The sequence below is a fragment of the Lissotriton vulgaris genome, chromosome 1_1, assembly GCF_964263255.1.
Source record: "Lissotriton vulgaris chromosome 1_1, aLisVul1.2, whole genome shotgun sequence".
Taxonomy (NCBI): Eukaryota; Metazoa; Chordata; class Amphibia; order Caudata; family Salamandridae; genus Lissotriton; species Lissotriton vulgaris.
This window is the reverse complement of record NC_141685.1, coordinates 1,935,251,424-1,935,278,927: the sequence shown is the minus strand read 5'-3', so window position 1 is coordinate 1,935,278,927 and position 27,504 is coordinate 1,935,251,424. Positions and strand designations below refer to the sequence as shown.

Here is a 27,504-nt window from a genome sequence, read left to right as displayed (position 1 = left end):
TATAAGGAAATATATTGATTTAATATCGAGTTATGTGAGGTAATAGGCAACATGGAACTTGGGTGTAGATGCACCATCCCTGAGATAACAACACTTGCACACGCTATTCTTGATCAACTGCATGCACACTGGCATTTGTCAAAGGCCAAACTAAACTGAAGCATGTCAGTGCAACCAATTGCATCATTCACTTAAGTAAAGCATGGACTTTCGCTCCATTCTGCATGGGCATTACATGCACAGATGTTTAAGGGGCTGTCCTTGTGTTATTTTTAAGAAAGCCACCCCTCGGCGTAGATACAGATCTCATGTATGTGATCATCTGTCTCGCTGTAAAGTTCAATTCTAATGGAGAGTTCGCCATTTTTTTGTCTGCCTTGCCCTGAAAGGAGCTCACAAATCACATGATGCTATGGTCTACCTGACTTCAAATGACACAACTGGTCAGTTTCAGCTTAGCGCTGTATCATTTATTGATATCTGGCATGAAACCGAATGTTCTAGAATGGAAAGAGCTTGTGTACAGGAATGACCTTACATTGGAATGTTGACAAATGACATCTGTTTGAGTGCAATTTTAAAGACATAAATGTATTGTAATGATTTAAACAAGCATGCACAAGAACATTGAGGGGGCACATTTGGCCCCAGGGATCCCTAGAGTGGTGGGTGCGGTGATAGATGGCATGTCCTCATGGTGGTATACCAAGCCCATCTCCAAAATCAGCTATGAGAGCGCCTGCGAAGACACTGACAGCGAAGATCACACTCTTATGGTCTCAGCAGGAGCCCCCTTCACCATGCCTTTGAAAGTGGGCCTGAGCCACTCTGATTGGTGGAGTTGGCCTCCAGCAGAGAAACACTAAGCAGCTGTTTGATTTGCTGCTCCTTGTTTTGCTGCTGCACCTTGTCTACCATATGCTGTAAATGCTGCACTAAAATCACACCCTGGAGATAGCCCACATGTTTTTATTGTTTTGTCACACTGTACGGGTATTCTCCAGGTGCATGCTACTGATGGAGTAGGCACTGATGCAAGCATGGGCATGCTCCGGAGTAATAATCTGACCCCAGCATTTGTAATTAGCAGCAGGTGACTCAGTAGAACTATGGGGCATATTAGCAAGAACCTCGTTAAAATTATTGCCATTTTAGCGATGTCCTGCATATCTAACCTGGGCTTCTATTGGAATTCTATAACGCATATTAGCAAGCCCATTATCGCCATTTTAGCGGCAGTTTTACTGCCGCTAAAACGGCGATAATTTTAACGAGGTTCTTGCTAATATGCCCCTTTCAGTGTTACAGGAAGTGACATTATTACATGATCTGTAATGCGGGTTCTTTGTTTTGTGAACATTATAGTAAGGTCTAATTGTGTACTTTAGAGTAGAGTTCAGCTCTGCTTGAAGCCATTTGGTACATTGTTCAAATGCTGTGACCTTTACAAGGAGACTATGGATATCACTGGATTCCTACATGATGTCATTTCACAATAGAAATGGACAGTAAAGCAAATCTAAAACAAAACAACCACACTGGGACATGACATCCGGAATAATTTTTGGCCCTATGACGTATTTAAATGACATATACAGAACAAACAGTGTGAGTTCAAAGAAAGAGGATTAACTTAAATATGTTATAGTCTTATTTATCACAACTGTGCAAAAAGATCACATATATTTATTGAGGAGATAGTCGCAAAAATAATTTAACACATTTACTAAGGCACAGCAATTGTCAACAGACAAGGTTGTATTTTTGTTCTATTTTCTTTCTTTCGTCTCTTCTGTTTTCTCTAGTTCCTTCTTTCTTTTCCTTTCCTCTCTTCCTCTTTCACTTAATTTTATTGGAGAGGGAACACTTTTGGCCCCTGAGGCTAGAAAGACTGTGTTGATCTTTACATGGTTGTTTCCTCCCATTCCAGCTCAACGTCTCCTGCAAAGGAGAGAAAAACATTGTCTTAAAAGAAAAAACAAACAAAAGCTGACAGACCACCTTAGTAAAAGAGATTTGAAAAGTATTATCAAAATGCAGGTATTACATGTTATGTTTCCTATGCATCAGTGTTTTGGCGCCATTTTGTAATCCCTTTATATTTAATGGTTTTCGAAGCATCGTCAACCTTTGAGCTCTTAACTAAAGACACATGACATTTTGTTGCAATCAACTCGTCGCGATGGAAGAGCATTCATATCTTTTTCCAGTAAACCTGATTGCGTCATTGTATCACAAACAGCTATTGAAGTGATGGGGGACATGCTATGGCCTTGTGGTACACCCATCATCTAAAAGACGGACAACAGACCTCAATACAATGACAAAGTGTTCTTCTTAAAAGAGTACACTGTTGGACGGCAAGAGGTTCTTCAGTGAACCACTCCACAATTTCCTTCCTGTTTCATTCTTCTTGCTTTTATTTTGTATACCTATTGCTGTGCTATGTATATTGCTTTCACAGTCTTGAGAGTTACTTTCAGTTTTTTTGAAAAGAATTTGTAGATGGTCATCGGATCCTGTACATCTTTTCTGATTATGATGTATCCTGTAATAATGCCATATCACAATCGTTTTTCTTTTGCTTTGCTTTGTTTTGCTCTGCTCTGGAAAACCTAATAAAATTCTTAAAGAAATTTAAAAAAAGATGACCCCGTTGTGGCAGCATAAAAAAGTATTGATTCTATGACTTTTGACTTAGCCAAATAGCAGTGGAAAGCAAATATCCATATTTCATGGAATTTAGAATGCACCCAACAGCATCATTCACAAGTCCTTAAATGAACACATCTTTTAGAGATAACCAAAGCTCATGTACAAGCAGTGCATCAAAAGGCATGCGAATAAGAACGCTGCGATCTGGTGAAGGATTGGACTCTAGTCACACAGACACTAGCTGATTAGAAAACACACTGCACATGCATCTGCCATATTCCTGGCAGATGCACATTTACACAAGGTATGGATGGTAAAAAGAGCACATGATGATGTCATTAGCAGTCAGACAATGATGTGCAGGGCATTGTCTTGAGACAAAAAAGACATAGTGAGAGTGCAGCAACCACAAACACAATAAGTGGGTACATGCTTGAATGGGGCACAGTGGTCAACATTTAAGTTCAGAGTTACATGTGCAAGAGGAACGGGCCCTATTCTGAGCAGTGCACTCACCTCGCAGGTTCTTGGAGAAGCACTGTGTGCAAGGCAGAGTTGTGGGGTTCGAAGAGATTTAGGGCCAGATGTATCAAAGGGTTTTGCCCATTCTGTGTCTATGGGGAAATGTGTTGATACATATCGCCTTTAGATTATTTCAGTGCTATGACCAGCTCCAAAACACAAAAAGGGTCAGAAAGAGCCACGCAGTTACCTCAGAGGTAGATCAAGCACACGTGAAGGACATTTACAAACGGGAGGGGACATTATTGTGCAAAGTCTAAGGATTTGTGGTGTAACCCAATCACTTTCATCCAGATGCATGCACATAAACGCACAAAGACATACATGCATGCAATGTCATTTCTAGTAACACAGTCTTGCTAGAGACTGCACTCCATTTCCTGGGTTTAGAGGAAAAGGGAAGTGTGGCAGGAGATAGAGTCATTGTACGACAGTGATGGCTAAGCATGATGTGAAACTTCCTATCACCACAACTGTTGACTTCTATCACAAAGCCAGGCATACATTCATAAAGTAGACAGTGTCATCCTCAGTGGTAAGAAGGAACCTCAGTGCTGGAATTTTCATCAGAAATGGTATATCAAATAATGTTTTCTTTATGAGGGTTAGAGTTGCAAATAAAACCAAGCATTTGCAATACAATAGGTCTCGCACTTGCGAGAGTTTAAACTATTGGCACTGTAAATGACAATGCCTTTTATTTATCTGTGTTGACAATTAACATATAAATGAAAGGCATTGTCATTTACAATGCCAATAGCTCAAACTTTTATAAATGCGAGACCTATTACATGTCAAAGAAGTGGCTGCCACTGGCCCGAGCTGCTTGCAAACGTGGCGCGCTGAATGTTGCAGGAAAGCATGCCGAGCCTGCAGTAGCTAAAACTCATTAAAAAAAATAGTGCTTACAGACTGGTTAAAGGTACCAAAAGAAACACGCACATATCCCCAGTCCTAAAATCCCTTAAATATTTGCCTTACTAAGCTCTAATTCAGCTAAAGATGGCTTGTTTGGCACACAAAGCCCTCCATTTCAAACACCCCAGATACCTAGCGCAAAAACCTGAACTATCAAGGGGTGGTAGACCCTCAAGAAGTGCGAACTCTTTCCTCTTGAAACCACAAATCTATAAAAAAAAGAGAACCTGCCAACGAGCCTTCTCCGGTGCTGCCCCGAAGATCTGTAACTCTCTTCCACCAGAAGTACGCAGACTCTTCTCTATGGCTGCTTTCAAATTGGAAGCTAAAAGATTCCTAATGAACAAGTTCTTACCTTAAATGGGTTATGATCATCCACTCGAAGTCCCTGATCCTACAACAGTTAGACCTTCATTTGATGCTACTCTTCTCTACCTTACCGTTTGCCCTCTTCTTAGCCCGCTATATATTAGCTGTTGTATTATTCTCCTTTGACCCCTGTGTACAGTAATCTTGTTTGTTATGCTTTTGCTGATGTCGATATTGCACTTCCTTCCATCTTTTTGTAAAGCGCTCTGATATCCTTCGGGATCTTGTTCGCGTGATATAAAACTTTGTAAATAAATAAGATGTACCATGTACCACATGAAATAAAAGGGCCAGTACTCATGGGAGGTTACAAATGAAGACAAGGCGGTACTAAGGAGGGACTAACATTTAGAAAGGATAATGACACAAGCCAATGACAAATGTGGGAGGAGAGTGGGCGGGGCTTCAAGTCCATACTCGAATACAGCATGCCTCGCAGGGCAGCGCATGCGCTGCCCAGGCTCGACCTAAAAAGTCTTTCTTACTTCCTAATCAATAAAGGAGCAATCACCAAGCATGTTTCTTTTTATGGCCCACTTATGCCTCTTTGGGAATTTCATCAAGGATGAACAGTGATCCAAACCCTTTAGCTTCACATTTGTGTAACTATATTTCTAGCCTTACCTCCCCACCATGTCCTGCATCATTACCACCCTCACACCACCCCCCTCCGACCCCTACAGGCAATCAGTCCGCCCTCACCAAACACGGACCCAACTCCTGGACTATTCCATATCCTCCTAGCCTTTCGAAAAATGCCTAAAAGAAACATACATTTCTAATCCAACATCCAGAAACCCTCATTGAAGACAACTGTTTCAGCCCCACATCCCCCATTAAAATTAACTACATCTTCTACACCAAACGCCCCTCCAAATGGAAGAGCACCTTTATACACCAACTCCCACTAGCTAGCGCAATCAAAATCCCCCATGGCTTTAAACTTGCCACCTCGCCTTCCTCATCTTTCCCGGGTGAAATAACCATCTCAATATACAAAACTGGAAATATACTGATCCAAGCCTCTGAACAGCACCTCACAATTTTTAAACTCTTCTTCAGCACTCTGTCTAACCAGCTGTCACTACCCTCTCCTCCGTCAACAGCCATAGCCCCTCAATCCTTCAGAACACCACCCAACCTCCACAACTTCTAACCCTCTCCCTAGCGCCAGCCCCCCATCAACTAATACCCTTGCACCCTCACTTGATAACTCTCCTGCCGCAATCTTATCCCCTCCACGGTTTCTAGCTACCCCCCATCCACTCCCTAATCCCCTCCTTGGGAATCACTCTGCTACCCCATGACACTCCTTCCGGCTATGACTCTCCCTTCTCACGTACTCCTAGCCCACCTTCCACTCTTTCATCTGCTCCCCACTTCCCCCCAAATACACCCCTCCCTATTTCCATACCCTCCAATGCCCTACCACCCCCACACCGAACCACCTCCACAGCACCTCTCCGCCCCTTTTAAACCGTCCCATAACTACAAAAACTCCTCTTGTCCTTGGCCTGGCTTCGGCATCCTCAAATGGAATTTCTATGTCACCCTCACTCAAACCCTCCCCTGTCACAATCTGGTGCCCTCTCCTCACCTCAGCGCCCCTTCCCAACCACTCCCAACTTACTTCCATTTCCCAGAGACTGACCCCCCCCCACAAGACTTCCCCCCATGAAGACACTTCCCCCTCCACAACTCCGGCTTCACCCACTTCTCCGGAATCATCCCCACCCTTGTCTGCCATCCCACGCCCTCAAACTTCCATTTGTCCTACTGACCAGCCATTTCCTACACCCTATCACCACCCTAACACCCCTCCTCCCCTTATAAGCCTTCCCCTCATAATGGTTACCCCTCATGTCCTGACCCACACCTCCCCTATCCCTTCACCCACCCTCTATGCTGTTAACACTTCCCCCTTCACACCTCACGTACTACCCTCACATTCCCCCTTTTCCCTTCCCTCACCCCAAACTTTCGCACGTAATCCCCATCCCTCCCTCCCACTCCCGAGCCAGACTACTCCCCCATCCCCTGGCCTCCCACATTCCTCTTTCAAACAAAAACTCACCCACATTAACCCCCCCCCTTGATGAACCGCGCACTTCAAGTTGTCAACCTTACCTCCCTTGTCACTCTGCCCCTAACACCCCTCCACTCCTATCTCCTCCACTTCCCTCCTTTTTAACCTCAGCCAGTCACTTCGTAATCTGGACGATAATCTTGTTACCCTAGCTACTGAACTTACCCTTCTCAGAAAAGATTTTAATCGATTAAAATCTTACAAACCCATTCCTCGCCCCTCCTGGCCACTCCCCAATGTGCTAATCCTTGAAAACACTTAGATCCCAAACTTGGGTCAAAAACACCACTCCTTACCCTCTCTCATAGACCCCTTCGTACCTCTAACACCTACTCCGCCCTTGACCTCTCTACACTCTGCCTCACCTACCATAATGACCTCCAACTGAAAGAATATCCCCCCTCACTCTATAATCCCTCTTATTTTGGGCACCAGCAGCTCCCCTGAGCCTCCTTGCTCCCCCAGACACCCTCACAACTCACCAGTATTCAATTACTCCCCCACCCTATCGCCAAACCAAAACCCCTAACCTGCATGCTCGTGGACTGCCGTTTAGCAGTCCGACATGCGATATCTCAGAAACCATTCTTAATGAAGGATCCGCCATCGCCTTTCCGCACGGAAACCTGGCTCAATGACCATTCGTCACCTATCATCGACCTTCTGACCCCCCCACCCCTCCCCCCCCCAGGCTACTCCATCATCAGAAGAGACAGACCTGGTAAAATAGGGAAAGGCCTAGCAATAATTTTTAAAGAAGAGCTACATCTCTCCCCCATTAATAACACTGACTACACTACCTTCGAATACTTAGGCGCCAAACTCAAAATGAAGGGTTCCCCCTTAATACGACTGCATAACATCTGTCATCCCCCTGGTGAACTCCTTCCCCTTACAAAGGAATTCTCTGACCTCCTTACCAAATCGTTACTCTCCAGTTCCAAAAACCTCTTCCTAGGAGATCTTAACCTCCACTGGAACGAACCTCATGACTCGGCAACCAACTTCATCAATAATCTCCTTAGAATTAGCGACCTCAAACAACTTTGCCTCTCCCCCACCCACATCAAAGGAGCTATCCTAGATGCAATCATCTCCAACCTTGATCTTACATCCCTATCCAACATCCTCCCCATCGACTGGTCTGACCACCATCTTATTCTGTTCACAATATCCCCCCCAGCCCCTCCTGCCCCCTCAAAAACCAATAAAACTACAATTGTTACCAGAAATTTTAAACAAATCCCTCCTGGTGCACTGGAACTTAACCTCCTATACCAACTTATTTCACACCCCCCTCTTCTAATGCAAATGAACTCACAGAACATTTCAACAATACTGTTACAGAGGTACTAAACCAACTGGCCCCTCTGAAAAATAAAACATTAAAAAAAGCCCCCTCTAAATCATGGTTTTACCTGGACCTTAATAAAGAAAGACGCTCGCTGAGACTAGGGGAAAGAACGTGGAGACAACATCCCTCCCCATCTCATCTTGCCCTCCTTAGAACTGCGAGATCCTCCTACAAGAAACACATCTTTTCAAGGAAAGCTTCTTTCTTCCGTCTACAACTCTCTCGCGCAAAAAAACAGACGCAGAGAACTGTTCAACATTAAATGAAATCAAACTGCCCCTGCACCCACTAACCCGGTGGCTTCCATTAACAAATGTGAAGAATTTGCCAACTTCTTCTGTGAAAAAATCGTGAAAATAAACCACGCTTTCCTCGATACTCTTCCCTCTCCCAGCCCCTGCCTCCCCTGACTATCCCTCCTCTCACACCTCTCCGCTGGACCATATCCCTGCCTCCCCCAGGCCCCATCCCCTCTCCTACCCCTCCAGAACCCATTTCCCTCTCACTTAAAAATAACGCATTATGGCATAACTTCTACCCTGTCTCTGAACAGGATGTCTTCAACATTTTAGCCAAAATCATGCCTTCCTCCCGCACCAAAGACCCGCTCCCCTCCACAATCAACAAAGATCTCAAACATGTTATCGTCCCCTATTGGACCAACATCATCAACGCTTTGCTCTCAACAGGGAGTGTGCCCATCTCCCTTCAACTCAGGCAAATCACTCCCATCCCCAAAAATCCCAAAGCTGATCCTAACGACCCGAATAATCTCCGCCCCATCTCCAACCCCCCCCCCCTACTCTCCAAGACCTTGGAAAAATGCGACCTTTTCCAACTCGACAAACACATTGACTTGTTCAACCTGCTTGACCCCCTTCAATTGGCTTCCGCAAAGGTTGCAGTACAGAAACTGCACTTCTCAACATAGTCGATGGACAAGGGCGAGACCTACCTACTCATCCTTCTCGACCTTTCCACGGCTTTTGACACAGTCTTCCACCAAACCCTACTCAACACACTCAAAATTCGCTTCAGCCTCAGTGGGGCTGTCCTCAATTGGTTCACCTCCTACTTCCAACATAGAACCCAACAAATTAAAATCCAAAACTGTCTCTCTAGCCCAGCCTCTGTCTACCTTGGTGTCCATCAAGGCTCCATCCTCTCTACCACGCTCTTCAACCTATTTATGGATCCCCTTACCCTGATACTCAAATAAGAAAAATTCAACTACCACCTTTACGCTGACGACACCCAACGGTACTACAAAATTAAATCCCAGACTGATCTAACGCACCTGAACTCAACCTTAACAGAAATTCAAACCTGGTTCCAAAACAATCATCTGAAACTCAACCCCAGCAAAATTGGGTTCATCCTCTTCTACCCCAAAAATAACCCTCACCCCATTCAATCTTGGATCTCTGACCTTGATGCACTAAACTGCTCTCTCTCCCTAGCCGATTCGGTTAAATCACTCGGCATCACAATCAACAATAATCTCACACTTAGGGGCACATTAGGATTGCGGATTTTCCGCATCCTCCGGGCCGGCGGAAGCCACCGCCGGCCCGGAGGATGCGAAAAACCCGCAGCGGACCCACCAAAGACCCACCGCCGCATTAGGATGGCTGGTGGGTCCCGGTTTCAGTCCGCAGCTTTTCCGCCGCGGTTGGCTTACAACCGTGGCGGAAAATCCCTAATATGGTGGCAGTGTCTCTCAGACACTGCCAGCCATATTAGGATGCCCAAAAAAATATGCTTTTTCGCGGCGGATTTTCCGCCGTGGAAAAGCATACGGACCTTCACTGCGGGGGCCGTTGCGGGCCGACTGGGTAAAGGAGGGGTGGGGGGTGCACATGGGGGGTACCTATGGTACCCCCCTGCATTTGTATGCAGAAATCGGCAGGCACCGTACGGTGCCTGCCGCTTTCTGCATACAAATGCATTGCATGCATTTTTAACATTGCGGTGGGTGCAGCTTGAAGACGCACCCGCTACAATGTTAAAAATAGAGGATGTGACCGCCATGGTGGCGGTCACATCCTAATTGCACAGGAGGGAACTCCGCAGGATATGCGGAGGTTCCCTCCTACTCAGTGATCGCGTTCGGACTCAAGTCCGTCAGCGATCATAATGGGCCCCTAAATTAACATGTTAATAAATCAGCAAAAAATGCACTCTTCACTATCCAGCACCTCAAAAAAATCAAACCTTTTATCCTAGCTAAAGACTTCAAATTAATTATTCAGTCTCTTGTTCTAACCAAAATCGACTATGGAAACGCTCTTCTCTCTGGCACCACCAGTATCCACCTGGCCCCCATCAAATCCATTCTCAACCTCGCCGCTAGACTAACAACAAACTGTAAACGCTTTGACCACATCTCCCCCGCCCTCAAGTCCCTTAAGTGGCTCCCCATTGAAGGCAGATCCTCCTATAAAATTGCCTGTTTTATACACAATTTCCTTTTACCAGAAGACCCCATCCTACCTCACAGCTAAACTCAAAAAAGCTGGCGGTACTCGAAGACTGAGAAGCACCAACCCTCTTCTTCTCATACCCCTTCGTACTTAAAAAAACAGCCTCAAAGTCTTGCTCCTTCTCTGGCAAAGCCCAAACCATTTGGAACGCCCTCCCCAAAGAACTTCGGTGCAACCCCTCCTATTCCAATATCAAAAAAGACCTTAAAACTCATCTTCTTACCAAATTTTGGGGAAACTAAAACCCTGATCTCCTTTCTGTCTATTTCCCCTCCCCTGTTGTAGAGTTGCGCTCTAGTTTATGCACATCGCACCATGATGCGACGTGCCGGCGGCCATCTTTAGGATGCGCGCGCACCCTAGGCAAAAACGGCGTGAGTGTCTGAGCACAGAGGTTCCCGGCTCGGCGCTCTCTAGTGAAGATCTTTGATTAAATAACGTTTAAGCCCAGCAAGTGTCCTGTCGTTATTCTGGGGTACAGCAGCATCATTTCAATGGCGACGAGGTCGGGATAAGACCTAAGGAGGCACACCAGTTGGAAAAAAAAAACGACCTACACAGGAGAAGGATCACGGCTGGGAGCCAGACATCCGAAGCATCTACAAGGGGCCTGTAAGTAACACCCCACAGCCCAGAAATCACCAGAGAGCGCGGCAGAGCCTGCAGTGACGCGAGGGGAGCAGTAACTGTGCACAGGGGAGGAAATACAGGGTGCGCGCAGGGAAGACCACCCAGGGAACCCCACGACGCAGCACGGCCAAGGGCAGGAGCACTGGCGACCGAAGGGAAGAGCGAAGGGGCAGACACAGAGACCCCCCAACTGAAAACAGAGAAGATAGAGGAAAACACTGCACCGGGCAGCCCCAAAAGTCACAGTGATACCCCGCCCACGGAAAAGCGCGAAAGAATGTGTGCTCATGCAGCGTCGGCGACGGCCCCGTACAATTTTTGCCCAAGCCAGGAGAACCACTGATGAGGTGGGAAGATTGGAGAGACTATATTGACAACTTCATCAAAGTACTAGAAGATGAAAATGAAGAAAAGTTCTCAAGCAAGAGGAAGAGGCGAATATTATTACACAATCTAGGCCCGGAGGGGCTCAGGATCTTCAAGACTCTAATACCCAAACAACGGGGAGCACAGATGACGACGTATACGCCCACGCAATAGAAGAACTGAATGAACACTACAAACCGGCGGTCTGTGTTCCGTTTGACAGGTATAACTTCCAGCAAAGAAAAGAATGACCTGGAGAATCAGTGGAAGAGTACGTGGCAGCGTTAAAGAAATTGACATCAACGTGTAGATATGATACGTTCCAAGACAAATTTATCAAGGATCAAATCGTAATGCACACTACTAGCACCGCAGTGCAAGACAAGCTGTGGGCCAGGGGTGACGCCACGTTACAAGAAGTGAGGATAATCGTCAAGAGAGCTGAGATGGCGCGTAGATGTGCAGAGGCGGCAAAAAGAGAGGCTGCAACGACACCTGTGGTGAACAGGATTGAAGACGAGGAACCCCGCAGGGACAACAGGAGCAAGGGGCCCACATCGAAGGGACCGAATAGGTGGCAAGGGAATCCAGGACCACCGGGAAAGCAAACTGGGAACAACAAAAAGGCCTGCTACAGATGCGGAAGTTGGGCACATGAGGCCCATGACAGGAAGTGCCCGGCGTTTCGATCCAAATGTATGTATTGTGGAATCATAGGACACTATGAGAAAGTATGCCGCAGGAAGTCATCCAGAACTATGGTTAAATACATTGACCATGGACAAGAGGACAAGGAAGGGAGTGACCATGAAGACGAGGATACGGTACTCTGCATCTACGACCAAGTACTGAGCGTGGATAACAAAAGGTCGACCAAGCCAGTACTGGACATGACGATCGGAGGAGTGCCGATAAATATAGTCGCGGACACCGGGTCACCCTACACCATTGTACAGAGGACGGTGTGGAATGAAACCTTCAGCCCACATTTGGGCCCAGACTTGGAGAAGTTAGACACATACAACGGAGACCGCATACCCATGTTAGGATTCCGACCGTTAAGGTTTGAATTCAGAGGGTAAAAGTAAAACAAAAGAGTTTTCCCAATGGGGTGTATTGTTTCCTGCTCCTAAATCAGGACTCACACTTGACAACCATCACTCACACCATTCATTATGTGGAACTGGAGAACACTTACCAAAAAGGAACATGCCCAAGCATAAACTATTTTTTAAAAAAGTATACAATTTATTAAAAACTTAGTTGCACAAGATAACAATAAAGGTCAAATAAAAAACATATACACAAATAAGAACACAGAATGAAGCACAAATTAAAAGCCACCTAATGTGGACGTGGAGAAAATTAGTCTAGAAAGACACTCCTATCTGTCTTTTTCATTTCATTTCGGAGCATAGTTTGGCAACAACAAAAGGAATATTATTCCATTTAGATTGAATTCGTTATTGGCAACGCCGAATATGACTTGCAGATTTGCGTCGACGCGTTTCGGAAGCAACAACTGATAAAAGCTTCCTTCTTCAGGACAGTTTCTATTTTTATTCTCCACACATGAAGATGTCAGACCTAATGCATAAAAATACAATACAGTGCAACTGTTACAATACCATATGTGTTCCTTTGAACAAACCTCCTATTTTTTCACCTTGCTTTATCTATTGTACGTTCTACGGGTTGGTTTGACTGTTACAAAAGTTTGTTTCCAAAGCATTTCATATAATTGCTGGTACCAACAAAAACATTCACCCTCATTAGCCCCAAAAACCTTCAGTTGATTTGCCCTGGTTATAAACATTTTTTCAAACGCCACCCACTTTCTATTTCTATTGGTAAGGTGTACCCATTTGTTCTATACATCATCTTGTCTCTACACATTTTTTTCTCAAATAATTTTTTAGGGGAGGCAGTTTTGTGTTCCCCTCCACAGTATTTTCTACCATCTATAAACTAAAAGAAAAAAGGGGGGGGGAAAGGACCTATATGTAGCAAGATATTCTATACACAATGTTCCAGACTATTCAATATGGTAAGCTATAACCTTTTGGTTAGTGTTGTCCACATTTTGTTCAATATCCACAATATACCACACTAAAATCATTCATACAAAGTAATATATATATGCACTGACCCTGGGGGTTCTGTTACTACTGGCGGTCTGCACAATCTGTATTATCTGTATTGATCCGCCGTTTTATGCCTGTGTAGTCATCAAGCTTGTTTCCTCATTTCTATAATTGAGAGGAATATATTTTGATAAGTATGAGGGTATGCCCTAGTTTGTCAGGTTCTCGTTAGATAAATTTTGCGCCGAAATTGTTTACCTTTATCTCTGATTAAGCGCTTTTATTTCACAATTTGTTTCTTTAAAAATTAGTCCGATGCTGGTCTGGCACAATCCTGCATAGGTTACAAAAGGTAAATTTGCTTATTTGTCTATAATGAATAGAGTCTCATGGCTATATTATTACCATGTTGTCATGAAGTATTTACCTGATTATTTATGCAGACGGGTGTATCGGATATGGCGATTCCCTTCTGTTTTCAGGTCTGTATTTCTAAAAAATATATTTAGAAGTATACTGTTTATATATGTTTGGATGAGGACCTAGTCTCACGTTGTTTCTTCCATGTTTAGACATAAAGCGTATTTTTTGTTAAGAAAAGGACCTAATATAATCGTGGTCTCTCTACTTAAAATTCTGACAGGCTTTTACCTTAAAGAATAGATCCGATTTCCATAAAAGGGGTTCTGTATTGCAGCCGGGTATTTCAACACTCGTGGCTGCATGGAGAAATAAAAAGGTACAAGGACTCAGGATTTTTCGTTTGTATTATTGGGTTTTCGTACACTGTGGGTTTCGAGCAGGAAGGCTTTAATTAAATAGCCATCCCGTATTGCTACCGGCAGTGATTCGCATGGTCGGTCTCTTACCTAATGTTCGCACACGGCGGGAATTCCCGGAACTGCTCAACGTGGCGTCTCCTTGATCACCGCTTCTTGTTTCGAGATATCGACTACCCTGTTTGCGGGAGTCGCTTTTAAGCCACGTCACCGGGTCACGTGGTTTTTAAACCGGTCATGTGACTCGTGTTTGTAATCTCGAAGGTTACGAGTTGAGGGTTTTGTTTCCCTTTTTTTTAAAATCTCCCACCATGTGAAACTTTATAATTCCCTTCGCAGGGCTCGACATGTGAATTCTTTTTTCTTTTTTCTTTTTTTCCCCGTGCTTTGTTGTCCTAAGTGCATCCAAAAAAACTCAAAGTTGGGAAACTGATATAGGTCTTCAAAATTAATAGCGGAAAGCTTAATTTGGTCCCTACGGGGGGCTCAACATATTAATCTTCCTTCTGTGAATTGCGGTGTTCTAATTTATTTTAAGAGCACGTGGAAGGCTTAAAGTTTAAATGACCACGGCACCCTCACTATTCCCAGATTTTAGGGTCATGTCAATATTATATATATATTTTCGGGGGCCCACATATATAGTTGGCTGATGAATCATAATATACAATAGGTAGGCATTACATTCGCCTCTATGGGTGAACTCTGAATTGCTCTTGTGTGGAGGCGGAAATAATCCTCCAAACCGAATATATGACACTCTAATGAATCTATTGGGTTCATAAAATGTTTATAATCCTAAGCTAAGGTACAAATGAGATGATAGAATTTCTATCCATTTTGCTGTTTTTTGGTATAAGTGAGATGTCCACTAAATTTACTGTGCTATTCTCATCCAGTCTTCTTTAGTATTCAATCCACGGTTGACCGTATCTAACTTGGAGATGTACCACTGTTCCCTATTTTTACGTTTTATCTCCACATTGCCTCCTCTTTTTGAGATGGTTATCCTCTCGATTATAAACCAAGAGAACTCTGTGTGTTTGTGTTGTAGAGCTTTAAAGTGGTCAACCATGGGGGCATTCTCCTTGTTGGTTTTCAGGGCAGACCTGTGTTCCAACAGACGTAATCTTATTTCTCTGCCAGTCTCTCCCACATAGGCCAATTTGCAGGGACATAAAATTATATAAACAAGGTTGCTGCTTCTACAGTTGTTTAGAGTTTTTGGTGTTACAGTATAGTTATTGTAGGTTAGGGATTTTCCTACAATGCAGTTTTCGCATATTGAGCAATTACTGCACTTGTGGTTTCCCACAGCTTTGCTGCCCTTTATTGTTGACTGATTGTTGTTGTTTTGCTCTCTGTAAGTGTGCACCAAATTTTGACGAATGTTTTCATTCCGTCTAAATGCGAAGATTGGTTTGGCCAGTTTTACTTCTTTGCCATCGTTTAAAATGTGCCAGCTTGAGTGGATGGCGTTTTTTAGCTTATTACTAATATTTGAGAATTGACTGACAAAGACTAGTTTTGAGTCATTTATCGGTTTTTTCACCTGGGAAGGATTTGGGTGTATCATTGTGTCGCGATCGTAAAATCGCGCCCTTTTGTTAGAGTTAGTAATCAATTTTTTAGGATACCCCCTTTCCTTTAATTTCTCACTGAGTTTTTTGGCATGTTTTGTATAGTCTGCCAAAGTCGAGCAATTTCTTCGGAGTCGAAGAAATTGTCCAAAGGGGACATTGTCTTTTTGTGAGCAGGGATGATAGCTGCTATAGTGCAGTAAGGTATTCTTGTCTGTGGGTTTGGAGTAGAGTTCCACTTCCAATTTGCCCTCAGTGTTTTTAATGGTGATGTCTAAGAAATTTACAGCTTCTCGGTCAAACACTGCTGAGAAGCGAAGGTTTTCATCCCCCAGGTTCAACCACTCGAGAAATTCTTTCAGCGTGTCAACCTCACCTTCCCAAATAAAGAAGATGTCATCAATGAAGCGCCGCCATATCAGGATGTTTTCAAAGAATGGCGACGCTTCATTGAACACATGTTTCTCCTCGAATTTGGCAACGTATAAACATGCCAAGCTCGGCGCACAGGTAGCCCCCATGCTGGTGCCCTTACGTTGTAGGAATAACTCATCTTGGAACAAAAATAGGTTGCTTTTCAGGACAAGGGTTATGCATTGCATTATAAATTCTAGGTTGGCTCCTCTGAGGTCTACACTGCCTAGTATTTCTTCCACCACATTGATCGTGTCATTTTGCGGTATATTTGTGTACAATGCCTCTATGTCGAGGGTTACCATGATCTGAGTTTTGGGATTGTACACTAAGCCCTCTACTATAGAAATCATATGTGCCGAATCTCGCACATATGATTCTTGTTTTAATACAAGAGGTTTTAAGAAAGTGTCCGCATATTGACTCAAGGGTTCGACACGCGAACCGATGCAGCTAACAATGGGTCTCATGGGGGGATTTTCTTGGCTTTTATGTATTTTGGGGAGCCCATATATCGCAGGTGTTCTTGCATCTTTACTGTATAGGAAATCAGATTCTGCCTTACAGATTTGGTTTCTATCAAAAGCATTTTTTACTATTTCACAGACTTTTTTGTTCAATGCCTCCAGAGTGGAGAATGGAACTCTTTGGTAGTGTTCTTTCACTTCTAGTAAAGCTAACATCTTTTTATTATAATCCTCCGTATTGAATACAATTACACCACCGCCTTTATCAGCGGGTTTAATGGTTAGTTGCAAGTTGTTTTTCAAGCCTATCATTGCTGTTCTGTGGTCTTTGGACATGTTGTTCTTATCGGGAAAGGTTTGTTGTAGGATTTTATTTATTTTGGATTCAACTACTTTTTCAAATACTTCCACATTCTTGCCCACTTGGGAAATAGTGGGGGTAAATGTTGACTTTTGTTTGAGTCCTGAAATGTTATTCGGAGGATTATATTCCCTTTCTTCAAAAAATTCCTTTAGTCTGATTTTGCGGAAAAATGCTTTAAGATCTTTTTCTAGATTAAATTTGTTTACATTGGCAGTAGGAGCAAAGGTGAAACCCTTCTCTAAAACCTCCAATTCAACCCTATTTAAGTCATAGTCTGAGAGGTTGATTATTGGAAATTTATTGGAGTTATTTGTCCCTATTGACGGTATCGCTGGCTCCTTGTAGGAAAATCCCTAACCTACAATAACTATACTGTAACACCAAAAACTCTAAACAACTGTAGAAGCAGCAACCTTGTTTATATAATTTTATGTCCCTGCAAATTGGCCTATGTGGGAGAGACTGGCAGAGAAATAAGATTACGTCTGTTGGAACACAGGTCTGCCCTGAAAACCAACAAGGAGAATGCCCCCATGGTTGACCACTTTAAAGCTCTACAACACAAACACACAGAGTTCTCTTGGTTTATAATCGAGAGGATAACCATCTCAAAAAGAGGAGGCAATGTGGAGATAAAACGTAAAAATAGGGAACAGTGGTACATCTCCAAGTTAGATACGGTCAACCGTGGATTGAATACTAAAGAAGACTGGATGAGAATAGCACAGTAAATTTAGTGGACATCTCACTTATACCAAAAAACAGCAAAATGGATAGAAATTCTATCATCTCATTTGTACCTTAGCTTAGGATTATAAACATTTTATGAACCCAATAGATTCATTAGAGTGTCATATATTCGGTTTGGAGGATTATTTCCGCCTCCACACAAGAGCAATTCAGAGTTCACCCATAGAGGCGAATGTAATGCCTACCTATTGTATATTATGATTCATCAGCCAACTATATATGTGGGCCCCCGAAAATATATATATAATATTGACATGACCCTAAAATCTGGGAATAGTGAGGGTGCCGTGGTCATTTAAACTTTAAGCCTTCCACGTGCTCTTTAAATAAATTAGAACACCGCAATTCACAGAAGGAAGATTAATATGTTGAGCCCCCCATAGGGACCAAATTAAGCTTTCCGCTATTAATTTTGAAGACCTATATCAGTTTCCCAACTTTGAGTTTTTTTGGATGCACTTAGGACAACAAAGCACGGGGAAAAAAAGAAAAAAGAAAAAAGAATTCACATGTCGAGCCCTGCGAAGGGAATTATAAAGTTTCACATGGTGGGAGAGTTTTAAAAAAAGGGAAACAAAACCCTCAACTCGTAACCTTCGAGATTACAAACACGAGTCACATGACCGGTTTAAAAACCACGTGACCCGGTGACGTGGCTTAAAAGCGACTCCCGCAAACAGGGTAGTCGATATCTCGAAACAAGAAGCGGTGATCAAGGAGACGCCACGTTGAGCAGTTCCGGGAATTCCCGCCGTGTGCGAACATTAGGTAAGAGACCGACCATGCGAATCACTGCCGGTAGCAATACGGGATGGCTATTTAATTAAAGCCTTCCTGCTCGAAACCCACAGTGTACGAAAACCCAATAATACAAACGAAAAATCCTGAGTCCTTGTACCTTTTTATTTCTCCATGCAGCCACGAGTGTTGAAATACCCGGCTGCAATACAGAACCCCTTTTATGGAAATCGGATCTATTCTTTAAGGTAAAAGCCTGTCAGAATTTTAAGTAGAGAGACCACGATTATATTAGGTCCTTTTCTTAACAAAAAATACGCTTTATGTCTAAACATGGAAGAAACAACGTGAGACTAGGTCCTCATCCAAACATATATAAACAGTATACTTCTAAATATATTTTTTAGAAATACAGACCTGAAAACAGAAGGGAATCGCCATATCCGATACACCCGTCTGCATAAATAATCAGGTAAATACTTCATGACAACATGGTAATAATATAGCCATGAGACTCTATTCATTATAGACAAATAAGCAAATTTACCTTTTGTAACCTATGCAGGATTGTGCCAGACCAGCATCGGACTAATTTTTAAAGAAACAAATTGTGAAATAAAAGCGCTTAATCAGAGATAAAGGTAAACAATTTCGGCGCAAAATTTATCTAACGAGAACCTGACAAACTAGGGCATACCCTCATACTTATCAAAATATATTCCTCTCAATTATAGAAATGAGGAAACAAGCTTGATGACTACACAGGCATAAAACGGCGGATCAATACAGATAATACAGATTGTGCAGACCGCCAGTAGTAACAGAACCCCCAGGGTCAGTGCATATATATATTACTTTGTATGAATGATTTTAGTGTGGTATATTGTGGATATTGAACAAAATGTGGACAACACTAACCAAAAGGTTATAGCTTACCATATTGAATAGTCTGGAACATTGTGTATAGAATATCTTGCTACATATAGGTCCTTTCCCCCCCCCCCCCCTTTTTTCTTTTAGTTTATAGATGGTAGAAAATACTGTGGAGGGGAACACAAAACTGCCTCCCCTAAAAAATTATTTGAGAAAAAAATGTGTAGAGACAAGATGATGTATAGAACAAATGGGTACACCTTACCAATAGAAATAGAAAGTGGGTGGCATTTGAAAAAATGTTTATAACCAGGGCAAATCAACTGAAGGTTTTTGGGGCTAATGAGGGTGAATGTTTTTGTTGGTACCAGCAATTATATGAAATGCTTTGGAAACAAACTTTTGTAACAGTCAAACCAACCCGTAGAACGTACAATAGATAAAGCAAGGTGAAAAAATAGGAGGTTTGTTCAAAGGAACACATATGGTATTGTAACAGTTGCACTGTATTGTATTTTTATGCATTAGGTCTGACATCTTCATGTGTGGAGAATAAAAATAGAAACTGTCCTGAAGAAGGAAGCTTTTATCAGTTGTTGCTTCCGAAACGCGTCGACGCAAATCTGCAAGTCATATTCGGCGTTGCCAATAACGAATTCAATCTAAATGGAATAATATTCCTTTTGTTGTTGCCAAACTATGCTCCGAAATGAAATGAAAAAGACAGGTAGGAGTGTCTTTCTAGACTAATTTTCTCCACGTCCACATTAGGTGGCTTTTAATTTGTGCTTCATTCTGTGTTCTTATTTGTGTATATGTTTTTTATTTGACCTTTATTGTTATCTTGTGCAACTACGTTTTTAATAAATTGTATACTTTTTTAAAAAATAGTTTATGCTTGGGCATGTTCCTTTTTGGTAAGTGTTCTCCAGTTCCACATAATGAATGGTGTGAGTGATGGTTGTCAAGTGTGAGTCCTGATTTAGGAGCAGGAAACAATACACCCCATTGGGAAAACTCTTTTGTTTTACTTTTAAGTATATTGGCGCTCTATTTCCCGTTGGGTTATCAAGAGCCCCTCTCTTTCTTTTATATTGAATTCAGAGGGCGCAAACTGTACATTTCTGAAAAAGGACCATCGGTGCTAGGTTGGCTAGACCAAAGGGACCTGGGCATCAAACTAGACCCCGGAGGAAAAGAACAGATCCTCCTCACAGAACCGGAAGAATGGCCGAACATGGACAAATGGAAGAAGGAGTACCCCAAGGTGTTTGGAGGCACGGTGGGGAGGCTCGAGAAGTTTGCACACAAAATTGTCCTCAAGGCAGGCGCCATACCGGTGACTCAAAAAGTGAGAAATATACCTCTCGCAGTAAGAGAGGCAGTACAAGAAGAATTGCAAGAATTGGAGAGAAGGGGAATCATCGAACTGATCACGTGCGCAGAGTGGCTGGCACCATTGGTGGTAGTCATGAAACCCAGTGGAAAGGTCAGACTATGTGTGGACCTGCGTGAATTTAATAAGAACATTGTGGTAGAGAAGTTTCCCCTACCAAGGATTGAGGAGATGCTAGCCAAGACGAGAGGGATTAAGTGGTACTCCACCATCGACCTAACCTCAGCGTACCATCAAATTGCATTGCACCCGGAGAGCAGGAGGTTAACATCATTCATTACCCCCTTCGGGTGCTACCAGTTCCGCTGCATGCCGTTTGGACTGGCATCGGCAGCAGCGGTGTTCCAGAAGTTAATGCACCAACTGTTTAAGGACATGGATGGCATCCAGTATTTCCAGGATGACAACCTTGTGATGGGCCGCGACAGATTAGACCACGATGCCAAACTTACCAAGGTGTTGAGAGTATTAGAAGGCAAGGGCCTCAGAGCGAGTGGGAAAAGTGCCGCCTGGGCATGGAATCGGTGACCTACCTAGGGCACGAAATCGGAGTGCAAGGGATCACCCCCAAGGCAGAAAATGTGAAAGCGATCAACAATGCACCACCGCCCACCAGCAAGGAGGAGGTCATGTCCTTCTTAGGAATGGACGAATACTATAGTAAATCCAAGCAGCATTTTGCAACAAAGACCCCCCACATGAGGAAGCTAACGAGAGAGAACTCGGTGTTTTGCTGGACGGAAGAAGCACAAAAGGAAATCGAGAGGGTAAAGGAAGACGTGGTGAGAGCCATACCCCTGCAAGGATATGACCCCCATGGAAGGACTGTGCTCACGACAGACGCCAGCGACAAAGGCCTGGGCGCGGTGTTGATGCAGGACCGGGGACAAGGGGTGATGGACACACTAAGCTTTGCTTCTCGCACTGAGTGACACGGAAAGGAAATACATCGTCATCGAAAAAGGAGATGCTCGCAGTAGTGTGGGCAATGACCAGGTTCAGACAATTCCTGTGGGGTACGCGAATTCAGCTAAAGACAGATCATAAACCCTTGGTGAAGGTACTCACCTCTAGTGGGCACGCGAGTGCCACCCCCAGGATCTCAAAAATTTCATTGAAGCTGCTAGAATTTAGATATGATGTGGAGTACATTCCAGGCATTCGGAATAAAGTCGCCGACTATCTCAGTAGGGCGGCGGCCATGGAACCTGGAGGAGAAGAATCGACAAGCGGGGAAGAGATGGTGGCCCTAACAGATGACCAGGAGAAAGTCATCAGCAACCAGGAGTGGAAGGAAGCCTACAGTGAAGACCAAATGATACAAGAGGTGAAGAGTTTCATAGTATAGGGATGGCCGGAGAAGAAACACACCAGCGACACCCTGAGAATGTACTATGAGGTCAGAGAAGAGTTGTCAATGGACGACCAAGGAGTGTTTTTGTTCAGGGGAGACAAGGTTATTCCCCCAGCTGGCATAATCCCCAAACTACTGGCCTTACTCCATGAAGGCCACTTAGGGATAGGCAAGATGAAATTGAGGACTAAAGAAGGGTACTGGTGGCCAGGCATGGATTTACGAGCAGAACGTCATGTCAGAGATTACCCACAGTGCCAAGGAGCAGACACAACTCTTAAGCCTTAGCACCCGGCGCTAGGAAGATTTGACCCCCCACAGAACCCGTGGGAGGAATTGTCCATAGACATTTTGGGCCCAATTCTAGACGGACAAGGAGTCCAAAAGTATGTGTGTGTCCTCATCAACAGATACTCTAAATGGCCTGAAATGAAGGTAGAGGAAGTAATGGAGACAGAGACCATCTTGAAGTTTTTGAGTGACACGTTTGTGAGAGAGGGCATTCCAAAATCCATCCTGAGCGACAACGGCCCCCAGTTTACCTCAGATAAGTGGACCAATTTCATGGAGAGAAATGGCATCCTCTCCAAGCACACATCGATCTATCACCCGGCAGGAAATGGACTAGTAGAATGGTTTAACCGTGTGGTGATGGGATCGGTGCAAGCAGCGATATCCCAGAACAAGGACTGGGAGAAAGAGATATGGCAAATGGTATGGGCATACCGGATCACCCCCACGGGAAACGGATATAGTCCTTACCAAATCTTGAGAGGACGTGATCCATTCACGAAGGACAATTGTGTGTGGAAGGAGTAAACAATAATGAGTAAATGGTCCCCTGCGGTGGTTCAAGCGAACTTAGAGAAGGCACAAGCTGTATACGCCAAGCACTACAATAGACGAAGAAATGTGAAGGATACCGGACTAGAAGAAGGCAAATGGGTGCGAGTTAAGTTGGCGACGATGCAAAGAAAGGGGGAGAGCAAATACAGCAAACCCCTGCAAGTTAAGAAGGTATATGACAGAGCAGCCTTGTTGAGTGATGTAAATGTGTGGTCTCAGGACCGCATGGCGAGATGCAACAAGGTGTTGCAGTGGAGCCAAGGGGGTCAAGACTTGGAATCGGTGGCGGAGCCTGAGACAGGAGACAAACAAATCGACGAGGAGATGGACATGGGAAGTGGAGAAGTCAGTGAGGAGCAAGGTGACGGAGGTAGACCCAGAGCGGAGCAGGAGATGGACATGGGGAGACAGGTGGAGAGCCAGGCGGCGCTGAGCAACAGAGGAGGCAGTGCAGAAACTCCTGGGCGAGAGGCCATGGCTACTCCGGTAAGACTGACTCGAAGGGGGAGAGCAGTGATGAGACCGGCCTGGTTCCAAAACTTTGATATGAGCAGCGGACTGTAAGTTAAAAGATTGCATTGTTTGGAAAAAAGGGAGATATGTAGAGTTGCGCTCTAGTGTATGCACGTCGCGTCATGACGCGACGTGCAGGCGGGCATCTTTAGGATGTGCGCGCACCCTAGGCAAAACGGCGCGAGTGTCTGAGCACGGAGGTTGCCGGGTCGGCGCTCTCTAGTGAAGATCTTTGATTAAATAACGTTTAAGCCCAGCAAGTGTCCTGTCGTTATTCTGGGGTACAGCAGCATCATTTCCCCCGTCTCTATGCCTCCCCTCTTCCCACTCACTCATTCACCTTCCCCACTCCCCCTCCCCACTCACCCTCTTTCTCCTGTCGCCTCCCTCTCCTCCTCCCATTCACTCTACCACCTGCTTCCTATTATGTCCTTTGCTTTGAGTTCCCCCAGGAATATTGTTAAATATACTATTTTACTATAATTCTACTGGTTTTTGCAACTTGCTTTACTATATGTACTTACTTTTGTTTCCTTAATTACTCCATGTATTTCTACTCCCATTTCTCCACCTACAGACCGTTTTTTTTTGTGCTCAACTGCCAATGACTGTTTTTATTATGTGCAACCATTGATGATGTAAAGCGCTGTGATACCCTTGGGTGAAGCTAGTGCTATATAAAACCTTCAAAATAAAAAATAAAATAAAAATAAACGCTCCTTCCCTAGCTCTGTAAGCGGCACAAATCTGTTGGCCATTGACTGAACTCTGTGATGTTCTCGGGGTGGAGGGGTCAAACAGTGTATGACCGCTGCATGTTAGCGAATCAATGCCCATGTTTGTACCAGAGGTTTATTAAGCTGTTGGAGCACTGACATTCGCTCCAAGTAACTATGGGTCAGTATTCAGTCGCGGGCATTAACACCCATCCAAACCTTCTTTCCATCCTTTCTCTCCACCCCAACGTGCACCTGCAGGCCTTTCTCTGTTTCCATACTACCCATTATTCGTCTTTTGAATCTATAAACTACAATGCCTTGAGAATGTTCTTCTCAGTTGCAAAAAGTGTTAGGGCGTGTGCTTTTTTAAAATTCTCGGGGACTTTGCACGTGAACCTGCTCACAATTTTGTGTGCATCCTGAATAGAATGATACCAAGACGGTAGTATATTGATATTTTATAGTTCTCCCTCACCAACATTTCTAAATTGAGAATCGGTTAGAATATGCATCACATTATAAACTTTACTACACCAGCTCTGCAGTAACTGCTGCCATTAGCTAAACATATTTACGGGTGGAACAGCAGGGTGTGAGTCTTCGAAGACACTAAGTAGCAGTCAAACATGCTGTTATTTGCACCTGCTAGGAGCATAAAACTCTCTTTGGGACAGTCTGTATTTTCTTACCTTCCATGGCTTCCAGTGAGTCCATTTTCTGCAGCGCTGAATAATTTACAAAACAGATGGCGGCCTGGCTGCTTCCCTTGGTTGTCAGAAGTTCCAGCACACATTGGTGCAAGAAAATATACTGTGCCTGCAAGTGGTACACAGAAACGACATATAAGAACATTTTCAATTCATTGTGTCCAAGCACGGAGAAAAGGAAAGGTGGCAACACATTTTGCACATGTTGGTTCTGAAGTACTGGAAACTGTCTTTGATATCCCCTCTTAACCAAAAATTTTACGTTTAGTTTTAACTATCCTGAAAATCCTGGTTTGCTACAATCTCTACATTGATTGGTCTTCCCTTCATCTTTTAAAGTACATTGTTGCTTGAATAAATGTCCTTAGTGTTTCGTTCATTACTCCTGCCCAGCATTTCATTACCTAAACACTAGTTGTCTATGTTTTCTAAGACTACCTCAACTAATGTTCAGTCGATTTAACATCATATATAGGAGTGTTCTATTCATCCTCATGTGTCATGACACCGAACATACCCCTAGACGTTCATGCAAGTGCCCATGATTTTGTGCTTTTGTACAGGACGAGAAGCGCCAAACCAGGAATTCCTTAGATGATTGTGACCACTTTCCTATTGTTTTGTTCCTAATGGAAACATTGAACTACTTATTCCAAGATTTAGGGACTCATTTAGAGTTCACCAGGGGGCGTGCAGTCATGATTGTACAGAGGGGCTCCTTGCCTCCTTCCCTTAGCAGGGGAACACCCACTATATTTAGATTCCAGCTACCCTGTCTGGTGGTGATCGCTTTACAAAAATATCCATTCTCTGGTACCAAAATACACTTTGACAATGCTTAATGCAGAGTGGGCTACCATATTGCCACAATCAATGCTGCACTTTTTGCATTTCTTAAGGAAGTTTCTAGGCAAGATAAGGGAGTTACACACTTTAGATAACCCTGGCAAACCCCCTTGGTAGCTTGGCACGAGGCTTATCCTCAAGGGAATGTGTAAATTACTTGCACCCAGACACAGAGCAACACAGTGAAAACACTACAAATGTACACCACATCAGTTTAGAAAAACAAAGTATCTTTATCTAAGCCAACCGAGACCAAAACGACAAAAATTCAAAAAGGTTTCAAGCAATTCTGTCCATAGAAAACTATGAATGCTTGATTTTACACAATGTACCTTTAGGTGCGTCAAAATTCAGAAGCCTAAACAGCCACAAACAAGGGTAGCGTCGAAAAACCCAGCTATGCTTCAGTTCCTGTGTCCTTGTGCAACAGTTCTGCCGCACGCAGGAGAAGTGATGTGTCAAATCTGGACTTTAGGGAGAAGTGATGCGACGATTCCAAGACGGTTTTGGTCTGCTGTGGTGATGCGTCGGGAAACTTGACTCACAGGTGCAATGTGTGGAAATCTAGGATGTGCTGGAGATCGATGAGGCGGAGGCAAACAGGCGCTGCATTGATTTCTTCAGCCGCAGGCCCACAATGCATCAATTCTTTCAGCCGCACATCAAGGCCTGCTTGGGAGTCGGTGTGGGGATCTTGATCCCCACAGAGATCGGTGCAAAGGACTCGAAGTGTGGTGGACTTTCAGCCACTTGCAGGCACTGCGTCGATTCTGCAGTGCAACAGCGGCAGAGTGTGGAAATTTCTCCCGCTCTGCAGTGCACCATCGAAAAAACATGCGCTGGAAGGGCGATGTGTTGATTTTCTTCGTTTCTTCCAGCTTTTCAGTTCCTAGCAACAGGAAAAACCTCAAAAGGCCCAGAACTGAAACTGGCCCCTCCTGTTAGGTCAGAACACCCAACAGTGGAGTTCAGGGAAGCTGATGGTGACGTCTTTGTGTCCCTGAGACTTCACAACAGGAGGCAAGCACACACAAGCCCTTGGAGATTCTTCTCAAACAGGTTCACTGCAAAGTCCCAGTCTTTGCCGCTCCTTGGCAGAAGCAGCAACTGCAGGCCAACCCAGCAAAGCTGGTTAGTACTCCTTACAGCTCTTCAGCTCTTTTCCTTGGCGGAGGTTCCTGCTGATTCCAGAAGTGATCTATAGTTCTTGGGTTTTTAGGTCTCATATTTATATCCCATTTTCTCTTCATAGTCTTTGTTTCAAGAGCCTCTGAGTTCAGTAAAACCAGTTTGGCCCTCTCTGGTCCAGCTTCTCTACAGGAGGTAGGTAGAGACAGCATTCTGCAGAGCAGACACCCTATTCAGGTGCTAGTGAAAACTCCTCCCACCACCCTAAATACAGAAAGGTTTATGCAGCCTATCGATGAGTCACCCAGGAAAGGCAGGACACACCTCAACCCCCGTTGTGACTGTCTAGAGTGAATGCACTTCCCCAGTTTCTGTCACTCCAAAACCATACGTGAATGTTCAGACTGGCAGAGAAACACAGGATGGTTAAACAAGAAAATTCCCACTTTCTAAAAGTGGCATTTTCAAACACACAATTTAAAAAACACCTTTACTAAAACATGTGTTATTAAATTCTGAGTTCAGAAAGCCTAAACTCCAAATCTCTAGCTGTTCCTAATTGA

General features: G+C 43.9%; 1 protein-coding gene across 1 annotated transcript in view; it reads right to left on the bottom strand.

The window, feature by feature from the left end:
* Window positions 1–1,670: 1,670 nt before the first annotated feature.
* The window catches only part of PTPRQ (protein tyrosine phosphatase receptor type Q), a 1,452,710-nt gene continuing 1,426,876 nt past the window's right edge, over window positions 1,671–27,504 (bottom strand). Inside the window, exons 66-67 of the mRNA XM_086919596.1 lie at window positions 24,950–25,076; window positions 1,671–1,941 (exon numbers count right to left, since the gene is read on the bottom strand). Of these exons, the coding sequence (XP_086775722.1) occupies window positions 1,904–1,941; window positions 24,950–25,076 (165 nt within the window). The 3' untranslated portion in view covers window positions 1,671–1,903. The remainder of the gene's footprint in view (window positions 1,942–24,949; window positions 25,077–27,504) is intronic.